We start from the raw sequence: 20,437 nt of genomic DNA on the forward strand, positions 1-20,437 counted from the left end.
TCAGAACAAAAGACAGTGCTAAATATTACAGATAACATAAATCAATTTTTATCAAACATATTTTAATATATAACCATATCTCTTGCCACAAATCAATGTTGTAACAGTCATACAGAAATATGACAAAACAAAAGCAGATCATAACTGAAAAATAACATGTAGGATCTTATACTGAAAGTAAAAATTACACATACGGTATGTATATAATGTGTAGTCAAATGAAAATGAAATGGATGGAAAAAGTAAGTAAACTGTGTATTATTTCAAAAGTAATCATCATAATTGTTAATACATTAATCCCACTGTGAGACAAGATCGTCAGTGCTTTCATGGAAAAATACTTGCAGTTTGCCTACGGAACTATGATTGTACCCAAGCATGCACCTCTTTGTCCAAAGCAAATTGATGTCCACAAATGTCTTCTTCAGGGCTCCAAAAGTATGGATATCATTGTGATGTTTAAAGCTTTCCTGGCGTACTGATTGTTCCAAAAAAACACGGGAGAACTACCGGATGTCAGTAACATCCTGCCACAATATTTCAGCGCAGTCTTCTGGCCATCTTCAGGTGAGAACTTACTGTAGTAGTAGTGGTGAGTACGCGCTGAGCTCTGATATTTAAAGCCATACTGAGGTGACATTGCACATGCACTGCTCAGTGTCGCTTTAAATAGCAGAACTCAGCCTGTACTCGCCAGTACTACTACAGTGGTACTCACCTGAAGATGGCCAGAAGACTCTGCACCGAAATATCGTGGCAGGACGTTACTGACATCCGGCAGTTCTCCCGTGTTTTTATGGAACAATATGGATATCAATTGACATTATTACATTCAACTGGAAGTATGAGGGTGTTTCACCTGTCTCATATATCTTACACATCATTTGGATTAGTTTTGTCATGGCTGGATTTCCTAAGAACATCTATAATTCCAAGGGAATGTCATCTACTCCAAGGGCCTTGTCTCAACTTAGATGTTTCAGTGCTACTGTTTTTCCTTCTCTTCCTTGGAATTTTGATATGAGCCATGAAGAGACTTAATGATCAGTTTATAATTGTTTTGTATGCTATCGAGCTAACTTTTTCCAAGTATATAAGGCATAAGATTGCTGAATGTTTGAAATAGTCATGTGAGATAATGCATTTTTTGATACAAAGGCCTCTAATTTGGGAGAATGAGAAGGCTCATGCTCTGTCCAGCCATCCTGGCTTATGTTTTATCAGGAGAGCAGATGAAAGTTTTGTACAAAAATAGCAAGCATGAAGTGAAAAATGTCATATACTATGTAAACAATCTTAATTTATAAATTTTGTACAGTTTTCAAGTGCTTTCTGATATGGATTGTGGAAAGTGATCAATTTCTCAAAAGCTGTAAGCACTAATTTTGTCAAAATAGAGCAGAAATCTGTCTCAAAATTATATCAGTCGTTGCCAGCATGGTAACTCATAATCATCATTCCTATCCATAGTATATCTTGATCAGTTGGTTGGGAGACTTACTGCTCATTTCACTTTAATTTATTCATTTCATACTTTTTTTGTGATCCTTTCTATCTTAATTTCTCATTACAAGTTCTGAGGCCATCTTTCAGATGAAATGTGCTTAATCCATTGAATTCTGATATGCAATGAAAAATCTGCAGTTACTAGATTTCTGTACTAATACTACCTCTGTAGCTTAAATTGTCTTTCTTGGACCAAATAATAATTATCTTTTAATATTTTTCTAGTATCATCTAAGAGGGAAGGCTGAAATAATTTTGTTTGATGAAGCTGTTTCTTATATGGTTCCATGTGCCTCACACATGCATTTTTTTCTTTTAAAAGGCTTTAATTTTTTTTTGTTTTTCTCTTCTCTATTAGGTGGTCCTGTTAGTTTACTGGCACTACAAGGAATTTTTACTCTCATACAACATCATAATCTGTAAGTGACTACATTATAACAACTTTATGTTGCTGATATTGTGTGCTGTAATGAGAATAGAATTTTATTTTTTATAGGGAGTATCCTAACATTTACAAGAAGCTATATTCATTATTTGAGCCGGAGATATTCCATACTAAATACAAGGCTCGGTTATTCTACTTATCAGATATTTTTCTGAGTTCGACGTAAGTATGGCCATATCTGTTTTGTTTCTTTCTTCTTTTAGTGCTGATTTGAGCTTTATTAGGATAATACTTTTCTTCTATCTGTTTACAAAGTGCTTTTATTTTTTCGTTAATCAAAATTATATTACTTTTCTGACCTCCATTTAGACATCTTCCAGAGAACTTAGTTGCAGCATTTGTGAAACGTCTCTCAAGGCTTGCTCTTCTGGCACCACCACAGGACATTTTGATCATATTAAGATTTGTGGGAAACTTGTTAATACGCCATCCAGGTCTGCAGATACTTGTGAACTGTATGCAAGGACAGCAAGGTATGCATTATAGTAACTGTTGCAATATGCTAAAACATCATTTATTTTGCACCACATTTTTCAGTCCCTGTAATTGCAGAGGTTGCGTAAATTTTGACCATAGCTCAAGAACCATATTTTTTTTACACTATACTGGATGTCCAACAAATGAGAAGTTACTGCTCGTATTCTCCTCCCCCTCCTCCTCCTGGAAAGATTGAAGAAATATGACCTATAAAGGAGTGTGTCCACCAGCAAATAACTTCTGAGACGTTTGCTGAGGTGTTTACATTAGAACAAAAGCTTGTGCAAGTTTCCTTCTGCAAGTCAATTCAGCAAGTTAAGCCCAGGAATTTGCAGCAAGCACATGCAGAAGTGTTTCCACGAGAGTTGCATTGTAAGATAGGCAGGTGAAAGTTTATATTGTCATGCTTAAGAACAAGAGCAGGTGGCACTGGTGTTGCATTATTATTATTGAGGAAAAATCATTATGAAAAACGAAGTCAAGAAAAAAAGAAATACTTGGGTGAAGAAATGGATACAGAGTTATGTATATTTTAGGTTGTGAAGGGACACTATTGAATGGAATAAATTCAGAGAACATCACTAAGCTTGAAAAAGCTTTCTGAGAACGTCATGTACTAATTTTGAACATCTCTTTCCTGTTGTACAATCAAATATTCAAAAACGGGATGCAGAACTGCAGCAAGCTCTATCACCAAGAGATGACCTTTTCTGTACTCTTCGATTTTTACAAACAGTATTTATTAATTTTGTGACAAATGTATCACATTTATGTTTCTGCCAACAACAACAAAAAATCAGGTAACATTTAAAGATATCTATACTGCCATTCCACTTTCTCTTCTGGTAAAACAAAGTAATTGACAAATTCATTCTGCAGTGCCTTGCCTATGGTGGTCAGCTATGTATGTTTAAGGGCTCCACTGGTACAATTGCTTTGGCCCAACTCTCTTTGCACCAGTCTTCTTTTTGACACTGACAATTCCATAGTGGTAGGGAATTTGTGCAACTCCTGCAAGCTGAATAAAAACTTCCAGCAACTGGCAAGTTCAACACCTACTTGCAGCAAAATGTTAAGAAACTGTTTCCTTTAACTCCCAGAAGCTACTTCTGTAAGATGATGAAATTTGCATAAGTTGACTTGCTGGTGCTACCTCCATGTGAAAGAACTCGCAGAAGCAGCTGTTGCAAGTGACTTACAGGAGTTTACTTGCCAGTGGACACATGCTATGATACATGACAATCCCTGAAGCAAGTGACTTTGATCCAGTAATGGTAAGCCGTGGTAGAATTTAAATAATCTAGGAATATAAATAACAGCTCACTGAATAGCACACATGCATGCGTGCGTGCACGCACCACACACACACACACACACACACACACACACACACACACACACACTTACTCTCCTGTTTATTGTCATTGAACACTTCTCAAATTCACCTGTACCAATGCCCGTGTAACATTCCTAGCCAAGAACTATCCTTCCCCAACCCTCCAGCCCTCTCCCTCCCTCCTTTCTTCACTTGCCCACTCCACCCAATACACTCTGTCAAGCTACTGAACTGAAACTAGCAAAGTTTCAGTGTTGTTTATTTCCCTGTCGATAGCTCAATGCACCTACTGTTTGGTGAATTGTTGCCTTTATTCCTAAATTACTTGACTAAGACCATTCGATACTATTAGAGAGAAATGAGACTGAGATCCACATCTTCCATTTTGTGATTTATCTTTAGAATAACTTTCCTAAATTATGTCACGTGAGTAGCAAGATAGTTCCTTAAAGTGCACTGTCAATGTCATTTTCTTATTCCAGCTGTAAATTCAGAAACAGTCATTTCCAGTTTGTTATCATCAGCACAGTTCTAGTAGCACTCTGTTAAAACCAGTTCTTTTCCCCACTGTGGCTTTCTATTATCACACTTAAAGATGCGTTGAAGCAGAAAATGAGTCAATTTTGTATGCAAGCAGAGTTTGTTCTAGATGCTGCATTTATTGATATGCATTGTTTTGTTAGTTTCCAATGAATGTTGGGTAGATCCACTTAGAAATCATATGATTTAACAGAAGCTTACTGGTGATGCATTAATAGTAAATTTACTTGTCGATGTATAAGCTTCATAGCAAACACAACTACCAATACATTAATATAGCTGACTGTGAAAACTCTTTGTTTGTCAGTTAAAGATAAATGTAATTTTTTTGTTTTATCAGTTTTCTTACACAATATAGTTTGTTTTTCAAGGCAGTTCATAGTTTTTCACAAACTGATTCCTTGCTGCAGGGGATTATTGTCTTCTAATTTAGGGGATCCAACATGATCATTTATTTGGGTGTAAAAGTATGTCAAACTTTGGCTCAGTTTGAGTTAAACTAGAAAATAACATGGTGTCATGTGGTTAAGCAAAAAAGTGTTGATTTTAAGGTTAAAAAAAATTGAAAATATAAGCACAGTAAAGTCTGAAGAAATTCTAATTTGAATGTAAAAAAGAGCATTATGTTGTTTTAAATTACAATTGTTATGCTGATAATGTTTGAAGTCACATCAGAATGTCAATTTCTATTTATTTTCCTTCCACTTAAAATGAGGGATCTTCGAAATGGTGCTCTAGAGTCAACGTGAAAAGTTAATGAGCCACTTGATGCATGACATATATAACCTGCCATGAAACAAAGCTATTCTTGGAAATTCTTATGGAAGTTCTCCCCTTACAGCAACAAGAAATAGAATCAGTAGCATTTACCTGAACTTTTCCAGTATTTGCCTGCCAAAGTATCATTTCTGTAGAAAAAATGTTGAGTTTACTTCTACAGGAGTCCATATTAGACTTTTATGGTGGGATTTCTTTGCATATGGGAGATGTGGCTGTTTAATGTTTGCTTGATTCAAGTGTTGTATTGTAACAACAAAACACTTCACTGAAAAAAAAAATTAGGCGGCTGTGCAGAAACATATGATTTTTTAGTAATTGTTCTCTGTATGCCCTCCAGTACAGCTAAAAAGTAGTCGATTCTCTGGACATGATATTGTGCTAAACTTAACTTCTGAGGAAAGATATCTGGTAAATTTTGTAAAGTACATAGTATTAGAACTTCCAGACAAATTATAGCTGAATGCTGGACTGTGATTTGAACCTAGGACCTTTCCTTTCACGAGCAGTTTGCTTACCAGCTGAGGTATGCAAACACAACTTACAACCAACAGGTCATGTCATGTTTTGAGTAGTGCCTTTGTGTCTCCATTGTTCTCATGTTCCAGCCATGTGTAGTTTGTAATACACCCATTACTTTGTAATAATCCATGTTTCAAGTATTTCTATTCTCTATACTTTATAGTTCGTTGTTATGCATTCACACGCTGATAAACATACTGGTCTTACCACTATGGTATAATGGTTTAGTTTTGTATTTTTAGAGGTGCAGTTCTTGTAGTAGATTATTTTAATTATACTGTATGCTCATTCCATTTTACTAAAGTTTACCTCTATTGCAAATATTTCTAATCCATACTGCTGTGTTGTTATTCCAATATATTTAAATTTACTAACTTGCTTGATTTTACCTGTTCATGTTTCTATTTTGTTGCATGTTTAGATTACTCATGAAAATCCCCTGCCCCCCCCCCCCCCCCCTCCCCCAGCTCAACTTATGGGACTAGTTTTATTGCCTATTCTCTGATATGTGTATGTGGTAACACTTAAGAACCACAGTAAAATAACAAATAATGGAAAATGTACAAAAGGAGAGTTGTGCTTTCACTCATCAGTTTGGCATTAATTTGTTGCTGTGTTTAATGAAACAAAATTCATTTTCTGTTGCTTTATGGTTTATCAGCTGAATCATAATCTGTCTTTACCGAGTTCTAGTGCATATTATCTTTTATATTGTAAGTTACTATCCAATAACTACTTGTCGTGTATGCTCCTTTTTAGTTTTCCCTTGCATTTAAGTGACAGGTGATCCCTTCATTATGGAAGAAAGTGATCCAGTAAAAAGCCATGCAATTGAAAGCTCATTGTGGGAAATCCAGGCTCTGCAAACACATCATATTCCTAGCATTGCATCTGCAGCTAGGTTTATCAACTTTCCTCTACCATCTCTGGAGTGGGATCTGTCAGATGTGTTGGAGGTGTCAGCAGATGATGTAAGTTCTCTCTCTCACCGAATATGAATACTCTTTCTTTTTTTTTTTCATGTTAGTATCGTATCCATTGACTGTAGATCACATTTAAGACAATGAATGATTTCCGTAAGTGTTTGACTGTGCCTCTTTGGTTCCATATATTTTAATATCCATTATGCATACACAAAATACATCTATTACCTTATTACATGAGTAATACATCTGACGATAAGAAAAATTGTAAGGGCATAAAGTGCAGGTAAGTGTTAACAGCTCATATCAACAATTTGAGATATCTTGTCATAATCACAATTAGTTTAAATTGTTGAGTGGCACAAAAGCTAAAGAATAAGACAACAACAATATTTCATTTGTGGTATTATCTTCTGACAAGGAATCTAGAAGTGATATAGAAGCTCTGTGGGAAAACACAAATTATCGATATGGTTTACAATCTCTTATGAATTGCACCCTTATCCTGTAAATTGTTCCTTTTTAGGGTTTCGTGTCTCAGTCATAAAAACGGAACCCTTATAAGACTGCTTTGCCATCTGTCTGTCAGTTAAAAATCCTTTTTCTCGGGAACGGCTACATGTATCAAGTTGAAATATATGTCTCATATTGAGGTCCATGGTTCCTTGGCAGAGTAAAATATTGAAGCTTCTAAGTCAATGCAATTAAGAGATATAGCAATCTATGTCACATATTTTGATACTCGCGAACCCACCATCAAACCCTATAGGTTACTTCCCGTTGACATAGAATCATGAAAATTGGCAAGAAGCAACATTTCACAGTAAAAGTACAGGAAAAATCCAAAAATTGTTAATTTGTAATTATAACACAAGAAACAAATATATTTTTTTGTCTTTTGTTGTGTGTCATCAAACTTGAGATTATAATGATCAGTAGTTCCACATTCAGTGGTACCACTGCAACTCAGTCAGCCTGACTGGAGAACTACTGATTATTATAATAATGATTGCCTGTGCCCTGCATGACTTTTTGTCAGATTTATATCACTAAAATTAAAACATTCTCAAAAATCTTGGATTCCCTGGGACTGATATATTGCTTGTATCATTGTTGATAAAAGGCAGAAATGGTCAAGATTCTCGATTCATAGAACGGATGAACTGTCTATATATATATAATTAAGTTTGTACAGAACCCTCAGTGTGCGAGTCGTACCTGCACGTGGCCAGTTTTTCTGATGTGAGGGTAGTTCTAACACAAGTGGATGTCAGTGTTTCAAATTGTGTAGTCTCATGGATAAAGTGACCTGCAGGTTACAATACTGCTCATAGCATTTGAATCACCTTGTGATTTTGAGGTCTCCCACCTGCAGATACGACCAAGTAAGTTGTCAAGATGTTAGTGCATCCTTATGGTGGACATTACGAATTGTCTGTTGCATGTCCAGTTTTTTAAACCATACACAATTTGTAGGAATAGTTGAGCACTGTTGGTTTCTGTGCTGTCATGTTTCTTCCCATTATTCCCTGTGTTATATGCCCTCATTTAAATTTAAAGATATGGCTGGGTACTTTGAAATGGACCTATGTCACTTGTATTGTTTGTGAAAATGTCCATATACTAATTTTGTTGACTGCATTGGTGTCCAAAGAATGTTCACCAAAGTTCCATACCACTGAAGCTCAATCACCGGCATTACATACATAAGATGAACATAATTGTTTCTCCGTATTGCTTGAGTATTGAGCACTGATAGTACACTTAACAAGTTAGATGTGACAGGAGCTCATTCACTCGTAAGGGCCTGACAAACTGGGGAGCTGACGTTATGCTACTGCCTCTGTGGTAGAGACTTACCTCATCTAAGGAATGGAGTAAGCTGTTACTGCTTATACTTTAGGGCAGAAAAAAAATCTTAACCACATGAGGTTGATCAACTTTTTTTCCTATCTGTCAGTGAATTTTTGAATCACACCTGAAATTGGGAATTACCAGGATCAGGAAAATGAAATGGAAGGACTAGACCCCTGTAACTAATGTCATTTATCCTTGGACAACAACATTTACATTTACCGTATTTACTCGAATCTAAGCCGCACTTTTTTTCCAGTTTTTGTTATCCAAAAAACTGCCTGCGGCTTAGAATCAAGTGCAAAGTAGGCGGAAGTTCTGAAATATGTTGGTAGGTGCCGCCACAACTAACTTCTGCTGTCGAATATATGACTGGCATCAAAACCTCTGCGTCAGTAAATAAACTAAAAAAAAAAAGGTGGAAGACAAGCTTTTTCCTCCACTCCGAGTTTCGACCACTGCATTTTCATACATTATCCAACGAAGTGAATACAAATTCCGTATTGTTCATCTTCGAATGTAGCAGCATTTCAATGTACTACGAAAATCCAACTGGCAAGACTGTTTGGGATGTTTGTCAATATGGCCAACTCTACGTTCTGAATTTTTTCCTACCTGTGAGAAGAGATGGTTACTAATAGGAACTTATATGAATTGTGAATCACATGCAGTATTCTCTTCACCATAAGAATATAAACATTTTGCAATGTATTCTTTCGTGTTTGCTGCTATCTCATATAAATCCTGTCTGCCTAATAAACTACGAAACTAGAGTGAGACAACAGCAAACGCGGAAGAATATACATATCATGTCATGTTTATATTCATATTATTCTTATGCCTAGTAGTGATAAAGTCATAAATGAAGCACGGCTATTGAATAGATTTTTAAATCTAAGATGACCCTAATTTCTGTGCAGAATGTAATGTACTAAAGAGGCGTCTGCAAAGATTTTTAAACGGAGAAAATTTTTCGCTAAACTCGTGTTCAGAACATCTTCTATAATACGCAGTCTGTTATTTGGTTCTTGTTGATCATTATCAAAGTAAGCAGTAGTGTAAGTAACAACAAATAGCAGTTTATTGTCATTGTTTCGCTAATGAGATGATTCCTCTCTCTCTTTTTTTTAATTGTAAGCGGCGGTAGTGTGCACAAAAGCAAGCCATGCTGCGGGCGGCGACAGGCCGTAAACACTCGTTATCACAATGCGACAAACAATGCATGACACAGTACAGTAATGCATTTTCAGCTTAGAGTGACGTAAACACCTATAACAAAGAGAACGGCACTTATCAGATCAAAGAAAAATAAGCAATCAGTTCAAACCAGACGAAGCACATGAAAAAGGAAAGATACCCATATAAATATGGACGGAGCGCCTGATGCATAGCAATGGCTACCTGCTGAAGCTTAACTGCTAAGCTTATGACTCCAACCAAACTACTGTAGCTGTATCGTCATTCATTCGACCTAAATTGTGTCTCATATTACAATGGACCAACTTTGTTTCGATTTGGAGGTGCGGCCTAAAACTTTTCTCTCCCCTTGAATTTCGAGTCTCAAATTTCAGGTGCGGCTTAGATTCGGGAAATTTTTTTTTCCTTGATTTCGAGTCTCATTTTTCAGGTGCGGCTTAGATTTGAGTAAATGCGGTACATTTTTTTTAAACAGGTAGAAAAAAATTGAAGTTAATTTGGCATTACAGGCATTCAAAATGGTGAATGAGACAGCCATTAAATTACAATAATCGTAACCTCAAAGACATTCAAGGAATAAGACCTTCATAATATTGGCTATTTAAAAATTTTTAATTTATACAATTTTAAATAAACCTGCCAGTTAAAATAATTACAACAGTTCTAGATAAATTTCTTCAAGCAAATTCAAGTCTAAGATATTAGGCAAACCCCCAAATGATATATATTAACAAACAAAACACAGGGATTACCCAAAAGGTGTACACCAAAAAAATTTCAATAAAATTTGGAACAGGGATACAATATGTATTAAAGACAAAATTTCCTGTGTGAAGCCACTTAATCAATGGCTGACAACAAAATTTTGTTCGTAGTGCAAGTCAAATAACATAAGATACTCAATTCAGCAAAGACAACCAGGACACTTGACTGCAAACAAATAGCAAACCTTGCTAGGAAAAACTTGAGAGCCATGCACACGGCCACAAGTAAGCCAGGTCCACGGAGCAAGAAGCTGCTGAAATGGAACACCCTCTCTACATTATAGTAAGTGCTATTAACAAACAAGAAAAATAAATTTCTGATTGGCTTATACTACAAGTAAAGTTGTGGTTTAACAACAATTGCACTTTTAGAGTGTTTCTAATAAGTTGATATACCATAGGAAATAAACTTCGCTAACAGAGAACTACAGAAAGAGAGCTGGAAATTCTTCTGGAAAGGGGTATGATAAACAACTGGCTACAGTCTTACCATTAGCTGAAGCTCACAACATGCTTAAAAGGACTGGATAACAGTAATATCAGAGCACACCAGCTTCTAAAACATCATGAAAACAAATATTAAAACCAAGAACTGGTTCTTTTGCATAAATCTTTTAAAACAAACTTCTTTTTTAACTAGATAAGATGTAGGCCCTCGAAGCATGAAAACTGGGCACATTACATAACCATGTTGTTGTTGTTGTGGTGGTCTTCAGTCCTGAGACTGGTTTGATGCAACTCTCCATGCTACTCTATCCTGTGCAAGCTTCTTCATCTCCCAGTACGTACTGCAGCCTACATCCTTCTGAATCTGCTTAGTGTATTCATCTCTTGGTCTCCCTCTATGATTTTTACCCTCCACGCTGCCCTCCAATGCTAAATTTGTGATCCCCTGATGGCTCAGAACATGTCCTACCAACCGGTCCCTTCTTCTAGTCAAGTTGTGCCACAAACTCCTTTTCTCCCCAATTCTATTCAATACCTCCTCATTAGTTATGTGATCTACCCATCTAATCTTCAGCATTGTTCTGTAGCACCACATTTCGAAAGCTTCTATTCTCTTCTTGTCCAAACTATTTATCGTCCATGTTTCACTTCCATACATGGCTACACTCCATACAAATACTTTCAGAAACGATTTCCTGACACTTAAATCTATACTCGATGTTAACAAATTTCTCTTCTTCAGAAACGCTTTGCTTGCCATTGCCAGTCTACATTTTATATCCTCTCTACTTTGACCATCATCAGTTATTTTGCTCCCCAAATAGCAAAACTCCTTTACTACTTTAAGTGTCTCATTTCCTAATCTAATTCCCTCAGCATCACCCGACTTAATTCGACTACATTCCATTATCCTCGTTTTGCTTTTGTTGATGTTCATCTTACATCCTCCTTTCAAGACACTGTCCATTCTGTTCAACTGCTCTTCCAAGTCCTTTGCTGTCTCTGACAGAATTACAATGTCATTGGTGAACCTCAAAGTTTTTGTTTCTTCTCCATGGATTTTAATACCTACTCCGTATTTTTCTTTTGTTTCCTTTACTGCTTGCCCAATATAAAGATTGAATAACATCTGGGATAGGCTACAGCCCTGTCTCACTCCCTTCCCAACCACTGCTTCCCTCTCATGCCCCTCAACTCTTATAACTGCCATCTGGTTGCTGTACAAATTGAAAATAGCCTTTCACTCCCCATATTTTACCCCTGCCACCTTTAGAATTTGAAAGAGTGTATTCCATTCAACATTGTCAAAAGCTTTCTCTAAGTCTACAAATGCTAGAAACGTAGGTTTGCCTTTCCTTAATCTTTCTTCTAAGATAAGTCGTAAGGTCAGTATTGCCTCACATGTTCCAGTATTTCTACGGAATCCAAACTGATCTTCCCCAAGGTCGACTTTTACTAGTTTTTCCATTCATTTGTAAAGAATTTGCATTAGTATTTTGCAGCTATGGCTTATTAAACTGATTGTTTGGTAATTTTCACATCTGTCAACACCTGCTTTCTTTGGGGTTGGAATTATTATATTCTTCTTGAAGTCCGAGGGTATTTCGCCTGTCTCATACATCTTATTCACCAGATGGTAGAGTTTTGTCAGGACTGGCTCTCCCAAGGCCATCAGTAGTTCTAATGGAATGTTGTCTACTCCCGAGGCCTTGTTTCGACTCAGGTCTTTCAGTGCTCTCTCAAACTCTTCACACAGTATTGTATCTCCCATTTCGTCTTCATCTACATTCTCTTCCATTTCCAGAATATTGTTCTCAAGTACATTGCCCTTGTATAGACCCTCTATATACTCCTTCCACCTTTCTGCTTTCCCTTCTTTGCTTAGAACGGGGTTTCCATCTGAGCTCTTGATATTCATACAAGTGGTTCTCTTTTCTCCAAAGGTCTCTTTAATTTTCCTGTAGGCAGTATCTATCTTACCCCTAGTGAGATAAGCCTCTACATCCTTACATTTGTCCTCTAGCCATCCCTGCTTAGCCATTTTGCACTTCCTGTCGATCTCATTTTTGAGACGTTTGTACTCCTTTTTGCCTGCTTCACTTACTGCATTTTTGTATTTTCTCCTTTCATCAATTAAATTCAGTATCTCTTCTGTTACCCAAGGATTTCTACTAGCCCTTGTCTTTTGACCTACTTGATCCTCTGCTGCCTTCACTACTTCATCCCTCAGAGCTACCCATTCTTCTTCTATTGTATTTCTTTGCCCCATTTGTGACAATTGTTCCCTTATGCTCTCCCTGAAACTCTGTACAACCTCTGGTTTAATCAGTTTTGTGCAGGTCCCAACTCCTTAAATTCCCACCTTTCTGCAGTTTCTTCAGTTTTAATCTACAGTTCATAACCAATAGATTGTGGTCAGAGTCCACTTCTGCCCCTGGAAATGTCTTACAATTTAATACCTGGTTCCTAAATATCTGTCTTACCATTATATAATCTATCTGATACCTTCTAGTATTTCCAGGATTCTTCCATGTGTACAACCTCCTTTTATGATTCTTGAACCAAGTGTTAGCTATGATTAAGTTATGCTCTGTGCAAAATTCTAGCACACAGCTTCCTCTTTCATTTCTTTCCCCCAATACATATTCACCTACTATGTTTCCTTCTCTCCCTTTTCCTATTACCGAATTCCAGTCACCCATGACTATTAAATTTTTGTCTCCCTTCACTACCTGAATAATTTCTTTTATCTCATCATACATTTCATCAATTTCGTCATCATCTGCAGAGCTAGTTGGCATGTAAACTTTTACTACTGTAGTAGGTGTGGGCTTCGTGTCTATCTTGGCCACAATAATGTGTTCACTATGCTGTTTGTAGTAGTTTCCCGCACTCCTATTTTTTTATTCATTATTAAAATTACTCCTGCATACCCCTATTTGATTTTGTATTTATAACCCTGTATTCACCTGACCAAAAGTCTTGGTCCTCCTGCCACCGAACTTCACTAATTCCCACTATATCTAACTTTAACCTATCCATTTCCCTTTTTAAATTTTCTTACCTACCTGCCTGATTAAGGGATCTGACATTCCACGCTCCGATCCACAGAACGCCAGTTTTCTTTCTCCTGATAACGACGTTCTCTTGAGTAGTCCCCGCCTGGAGACCCGAATGGGGGACTATTTTACCTCCGGAATATTTTACCCAAGAGGATGCCATCATCATTTAACCATACAGTAAAGCTGCATGCCCTCGGGAAAAATTACGGCCGTAGTTTCCCCTTGCTTTCAGCCGTTCGCAGTACCAACACAGCAAGGCCGTTTTGGTTAGTGTTACAAGGCCAGATCAGTCAATCATCCAGACTGTTGCCCCTGCAACTACTGAAAAGGCTGCTGCCCCTCTTCAGGAACCACACGTTTGTCTGGCCTCTCAACAGATACCCCTCTGTTGTGGTTGCACTTATGGTACAGCCATCTGTATCGTTGAGGCACGCAAGCCTCCCCACCAATGGCAAGGTCCATGGTTCATGGGGGGAAGTACATAACCATAACAACATTAATCATGGCGAATTTTTTGAGAGAGAATGCTAGCCCACAGATTAACTTAAGGTACTTCAAAATCACACAGGGCAAACAGGACAATACACTAGTCCTGGAATCACAGAACCAAATAAGGCATCCATGATGACTCAGTGAAGCAAACACAAACATATATTCAAGCAGCTTGCAGAGTGAGAAATCAGTGTATAGAGCTGATCAACTAGTTGCACACAACATAAGCAAACCATACCTTTGTGTTCTGCCCAGTCCTGGTGAAGAAGAGTGAACGACGACCCGGGAAAGATGTCTTACTGGTTCGTGCTGCATGTCCGTTGCTCTAAGCACTGCTGCTGTCCCCGGCTCCACTCTGTGCAAAAACTTCCTGCGCCGTGATCTTCAAAGGCTCATCCTTAGGTGCGACTCTAGGAGATGCTTTTGAAGACTAGGTGTGACATGGTAACTACACAAGGGAGTAACCCACACCCCCTGGTGGGACACTAGCTAGAAGTTATTGATAGTGACAAGGAGGAATGAGCCATAGCGATGGCTCAGTCTCTCACTCTCAAACCTAATACCCTACCCCCTGTTTTTTTTAATGAGAATAGGAGAGAAACACATTACTTAGCTAGTTTTTATGTCGCTCACATGAACCTTCAAGATTTTCCCAGTCCCCAGGTTGTGCACTAGCAGATTAACGGAACTTAACAATTGCACATGGTCCTACAAACCTAGGAGCAAGCTTCATGGTGATAGCATTACCCTGATTACCACCCATGCTAAAATTCCAAATAGAAACCTTATCTCCAACTCAGTCACAAAAGGGTCTACTTCCCTGTTTATACCATCTTGCTTGATGGTGATGGGCAAGGTCAATGTCCTTCCTAGCTCTATCCCAGTTTTTCTTCATCGGGCAAAGGGTAATCCAATCAGGCACCAGATCCTTTATACTCCACAAATCAGCCAAGAGTGAATCCTCATGCTGTGCTGAACTGAAGGCAGCAGTCATCCAAGGGATGGAAATGTTCCATTTGTTCCGATTCTTAGCACGATAAATAATTCAGGCAGCCGTAAGATTACAATTAACCCTCTCCGAAAAGGAAGACTGAGGGTAATAGGGGATGATCGCAAAGTGCTTAAAGGCAAAACAAAACTGCTTAAATTCTTGTGACATAAATGCAAGGGCATTGTCACTGACAAGCACCTTTTGTGTAACAAAACAGGAAAATATTTGAATTAAATGGCAAATAATTAGGTAGGCAGTAACCCCTCTATTTAGAAAAAGCCACAGAAAATGAGAAAAGTCATCCACAACAATGACATAAAATGGTTTCTAGCTCTTGTTCAAGGCAGGGGACCCACATAATCAATGAAGACTTTATCCATGGGGCCTTATTCCCATTCAGAGCACAGTAAGACTTTATGTGTGTTGGAACTGGGCTTCACCATTTTGCATGAGTCACACTCCTGAACCAATCATCAAATATCTATGTTATATGAGCATGGACCTTAGCAGATGTTTTATAGAGGCCCAGATGCCCACTAATAAGAGACTACAAAAATAACAAGATTCAGATGCTACGAGTTCAACAGGTAAACAAATTTTTGGCTCGGCAAATTTCCCAACTTCATGAGGAAGTATACCCTTTCTCAAGGAATAACTGGGAAGTCGCTCACCCATTAACAACCAACTCCTTATAGGACCTAAATAAGGATCTTGGTCCTGCTTATTCCTGAGGTCAGAAAATAATTGAGGTATCTCAGTTAAGACTTTAAAAATGGGTTCGTGGGCACCCTTCTCAAATATACAGCTGAGCACATCGGTCACCTGCTTATCTGAACTCCTAATACGGTGGGGCAGTCCTGCCTGTCTTCCTTGGGTGAGCCAAAACCCAACTTAAGGCTTGGTTGTTAGTCTCTCAGTCAAATTCTCTGTTCAAGATAAAACTGAAACTTTTGAAGAGTGAACAGAACTGCCAGAGCCTCACACTCATACTTAAGTTCAGGTCCCACCAGTACTTGCGAGGCAAAGGCAGAAGGTCATCTCTCACTTGCATCTTCCTGCAAAAGGACTGTGGCCACCCCAGCGTTACACACAGCAGTTTGGAGATTGAATCTCTTTTCAAAATTGGGAATCGCTAATACCTGCAGGTTACTTAGAGCTGTCTTAATCGCCTCAAATACAGTCTGCTGGCTCCATCCGCAAACAAATTCCCATCCCTTCTTATGAAGATTGTTAAGAGGGACATCTAACTGCCAGAGAGCCCACCAGCTTCTAAAACATCATGAAAACAAATATTAAAGCTTAGAACAGATGTTTCACATACATAAAAATTTTAAAACAAACACAATTAAAAAAAAAAAAACAACTGGGTGCATTACATGACCATGACATCATCAACCACGGCAAATGTTGTGAGATAGAATGCTGGCTAGTGATGAAGACAAGTTTCTTCAAAATAACACAAAGCAGACGGGGCAATACACTGGTCCTAGAATCACAGAACCAAATAACAAGGCGTGCATGATGACTTAGTGAAGTAAACACTAACATCTGTTCAATGAGCTTGCAGAGTGGGAAATTGGAGCATGAAGCTGATCAACTAGTTGCAGACAACATAAGCGAACCAGACCTTTACCTTCTGCCCAGTCCTGGTGAAGAAGAGTGAAAGACAACCTGTAAAAGATGTCATGCTGATCCGCACCATGTGTCTGTTGCTCCAAGCACTGCTACTGCTCCCGGCTCTGCACTGTGTGAAAACTGCCTGCACTGCACTCTTTGGAGGCTCCTTCTTTGACGCAATTCTAGCGGACACTTTTGAAGACTAGGCAAGGCAGCAATAATCACACAAGCGAGTAACTCACGCCCCCTGGTGAGATGCCAGCTAAAGGTTATCAGTAGTGACAAGGAAAAATGAGCCACCTCGGGCCACACTGAATTTGCATGGTAGTTTTGAATATATAGCAAATGTTCAGTGTTCACATTTGGGGAGAAAATGAATGCAGCACAAAACAGGCAGCTGAGAAAAGGTAATTTGAATTGTTGGTTCATCTGACAAATGATTAGTAGAGAAATGTTCTAATTGAGTAGTGACTACTATTCAGTAGCACACTTTTTGTTTACGTAGCAGGATAGTTATTTATTTGAAGAAGCTCCTGCAGAGCTGCTAGTTTCTGAATAATTAGGGGCTCCAGAGTTTTGATCCTTCACCACATAAATTTATCCACAAGGAACTTGGACCAGATATGAAGAGGTACTTCAACTGCTTTCAAGAGCAAAGCATTGGTTGATGTAGAAGGTATTGCTTCAACACAGATTCTAACAGTGGTACTATCTAATTTGGTGAGTGTTAAATTGATGCCACTGCAGTAGAAGATCATGGCATTATCTAATTTGAGGTTATGCCAGCAACTGATCCAGGGTGAGCATTGTTAAGCAAAGGCCCACTCCTTTCCTGCCCATTAATATGAGCCAGTGCACAAAGAACTTTTAACACTTGTAGCCTCGGGAAGAGATTTGATTCGTAAGATAGTCCCAGGAATCATATAGTCAAGGTCAATCTATCGAGAAAACTGCTGTTCATTTTTGCAAATAACCATCGCTACTTAGGGTTTGTGAAGTGATACTGCTAGCCAGTTTTTTAGGGTTAGTGCAGTCAGTATTATGTCAGTAAGATCAAAACTGTGGCAGCTGTAATGTACATCACAGTTGGTAATGACTGTGGCTAGGATTTTGACGATTGGGCTTACATTTTTGGTAAGATTAACATGTTTCTTAAACACATGTAAATGCTTGTTGTGAAAACACTAAATAAGTTACTGTAATTTGTTACATCATATTTGCACGTACATGACCATTTCTCTCTGACAGATAATATTTTAGTTAGTAATAGACCACATTAATTATATTTTTACTCTTTCAAGAAGTAAAGAACTTTTCTTGTGCAATTTCTTTCTTCCATGTTACATGTCTCAGAATTACACATCTCATTTTGTTTCCTGGAAAATGGCAGATATCTACCGCCCTACCCTATTTTGCTTGAAATGACACTGTGGGCTTCACCTTTACACAACAGTAGCCTATTGTTGTCCTAGAAACAGGTAGTTGCTTAAGTCATCTGTACCCTGGACTACAGACAGGTGCCTCATTTTGTTAGTCTGTCTTGTTGAAGTTCAAGGTTTGTGCAGTATAGTTCAGAAAAAATGCATAAAGTAAAGCAGAGTATTCAAGTAAACTCCCAACAGTTGGTGTCTCACTATAGTGAGAGAGTATTTACAACTGGTGGTAAAATACTGTATTGCAAAATGTGCGACAGAAGACTTACTACGGAGAAGTCATTTAACATTCAGCGGCATGTGCCCACAGAAAAACACAAACATGGAGTGCAACAGATTGAAAATGAAAAAGACACTACAGCAAATGATCCTTGCGGTATCTTGACAGTCATATTCACCATTCTGTAAAGAGCTTTTTACATATTTCCCTTGTACAGACATTCACTTAAGTAAACTGAACCATCCAAAATTTCATGACTTCTTAGAAAACACACAGACAAATTTCTTTCTGATTCTTCCACACTTTCAAATTCCCATTCAGCCATCTACATTTAAGTTTTTTGTGATTTCCCAAAATCACTCCAGTCCAATGCTGAGATGGTTCCTTGGCAAAGACACGGTCAGTTTCCTTCCCCTACCTTTTGTAATCTGAGCTTGTGTTTAATTTCTAATGATCATGCTGGCAATAGGAAGTTAAACTCGACTCTTCCTTCTTCCACGCTAAGAAAACCACACCAGCTGAAGCTATGAGAAAACACTGTAACAAATCAGACAACGGGTTGCAAATTAAAAAATACAGGTATCACTTGGTGAAAATAAACTTTGTTGGAAGATATATTGCAAATGTCATTGTGGGAACTTTGGAAGAAGATAGCCCAGATGAAAAATTTCTAATAAACTGTGAACATTTAGAAAAAGTAAATTGTTCAGTGGATCTATGAATGCCATGTGGCCCAAAGACGTTAAGCATGCCAGTGTATTGTATTTGTAATTGATGCTGTGCCTTATATGGTGAAAGCTGCTGATTCACTAGAAGCATTATACAGTAAAACTGTGCATGTGACTTGGTTAGTTCACATGTTACAGAGTTGCAGAAGAGATCTGTCATAAATCCAGTGACACAGTGTTCCATTTCAATGATTTGTGTGAGTGTAATTTCTCTTTTAATCATTTACATTTAGAGTCAAATGATATTGTCCATTTTAAATGTGCTTGTCTTGGGTCAGCTGAAGTGGGAAGTAGTTTTTCGAAGTACAAGGATTCCATGACCAACAGTAGGAAATCTCTTTTATTTGAAAATTTGCACAAGGTATTCATTGTTTATTGCAACTAGAAATTGAAGAAAAATGAAGATGTCCAAAAAATACACCATAGGTTAACTATGTTCCGATACTGTTAATAGAAAGCATGCACCAACACATCAAATTCCATAGTTTAGCTTGCTTCTTATGTACATTTTATTCTTAAATAAACATTTCATTATCATAAACTGACTTTTTATTTTACAAAGAAATTTAACCTTATTTTAATATTGTTAGGTCGTATTCTTTCTGTTAATGTGCATATTTTTGCAAATTTTTTTACATAACATTTTGGTGCATATTGTGAGGATTTTTTAGGTCATAAAAATCCTAGCCCTAATAATGACCATGGTGTTAAAATTGGCTGATGGTAATAAATAAAACATTACACACACACACACACACACACACACACACACACACACACACACACATCGCAGGCCACCATACAGGGCTTGGCGGAGGGTACCCTGTACCACCAATAGCCATTTCCTTTCCTGTTCCACCCCCAAATAGAGTGAGGGAAAAAACAACTGTCTATATGCCTCCATATGAGCCCTAATTTCTCATATCTTATCTTCATGGCCCTTAAACACAATGTATGTTGGCGGCAGTAGAATTGTTTTGCAGTCAGCTTCATGCGCCGGTTCTCCAAATTTTCTCAATAGTGTTTTCCAAAAAGCATGTCACTTTCTTTCCAGTAATTCCCATTTGAGTTCCTGAAGCATCTCTGTAACACTTACTTGTTGTTCG

The 20,437-nt window shown here is 37.8% G+C and overlaps 1 protein-coding gene across 2 annotated transcripts in view; it reads left to right on the forward strand.

Moving 5' to 3' along the window:
• LOC126413612 (nucleolar complex protein 4 homolog A) overlaps nucleotides 1–20,437 on the forward strand; it is a 146,794-nt gene that overhangs the window by 103,346 nt on the left and 23,011 nt on the right. For both annotated transcript variants that reach the window (XM_050083278.1, XM_050083279.1), the window contains exons 6-9: nucleotides 1,865–1,925; nucleotides 2,003–2,113; nucleotides 2,261–2,424; nucleotides 6,381–6,574. In XM_050083278.1, the coding sequence (XP_049939235.1) occupies nucleotides 1,865–1,925; nucleotides 2,003–2,113; nucleotides 2,261–2,424; nucleotides 6,381–6,574 (530 nt within the window). The remainder of the gene's footprint in view (nucleotides 1–1,864; nucleotides 1,926–2,002; nucleotides 2,114–2,260; nucleotides 2,425–6,380; nucleotides 6,575–20,437) is intronic.

Source organism: Schistocerca serialis, chromosome 1 (assembly GCF_023864345.2).
Source record: "Schistocerca serialis cubense isolate TAMUIC-IGC-003099 chromosome 1, iqSchSeri2.2, whole genome shotgun sequence".
In the NCBI taxonomy this organism is placed as follows: Eukaryota; Metazoa; Arthropoda; class Insecta; order Orthoptera; family Acrididae; genus Schistocerca; species Schistocerca serialis.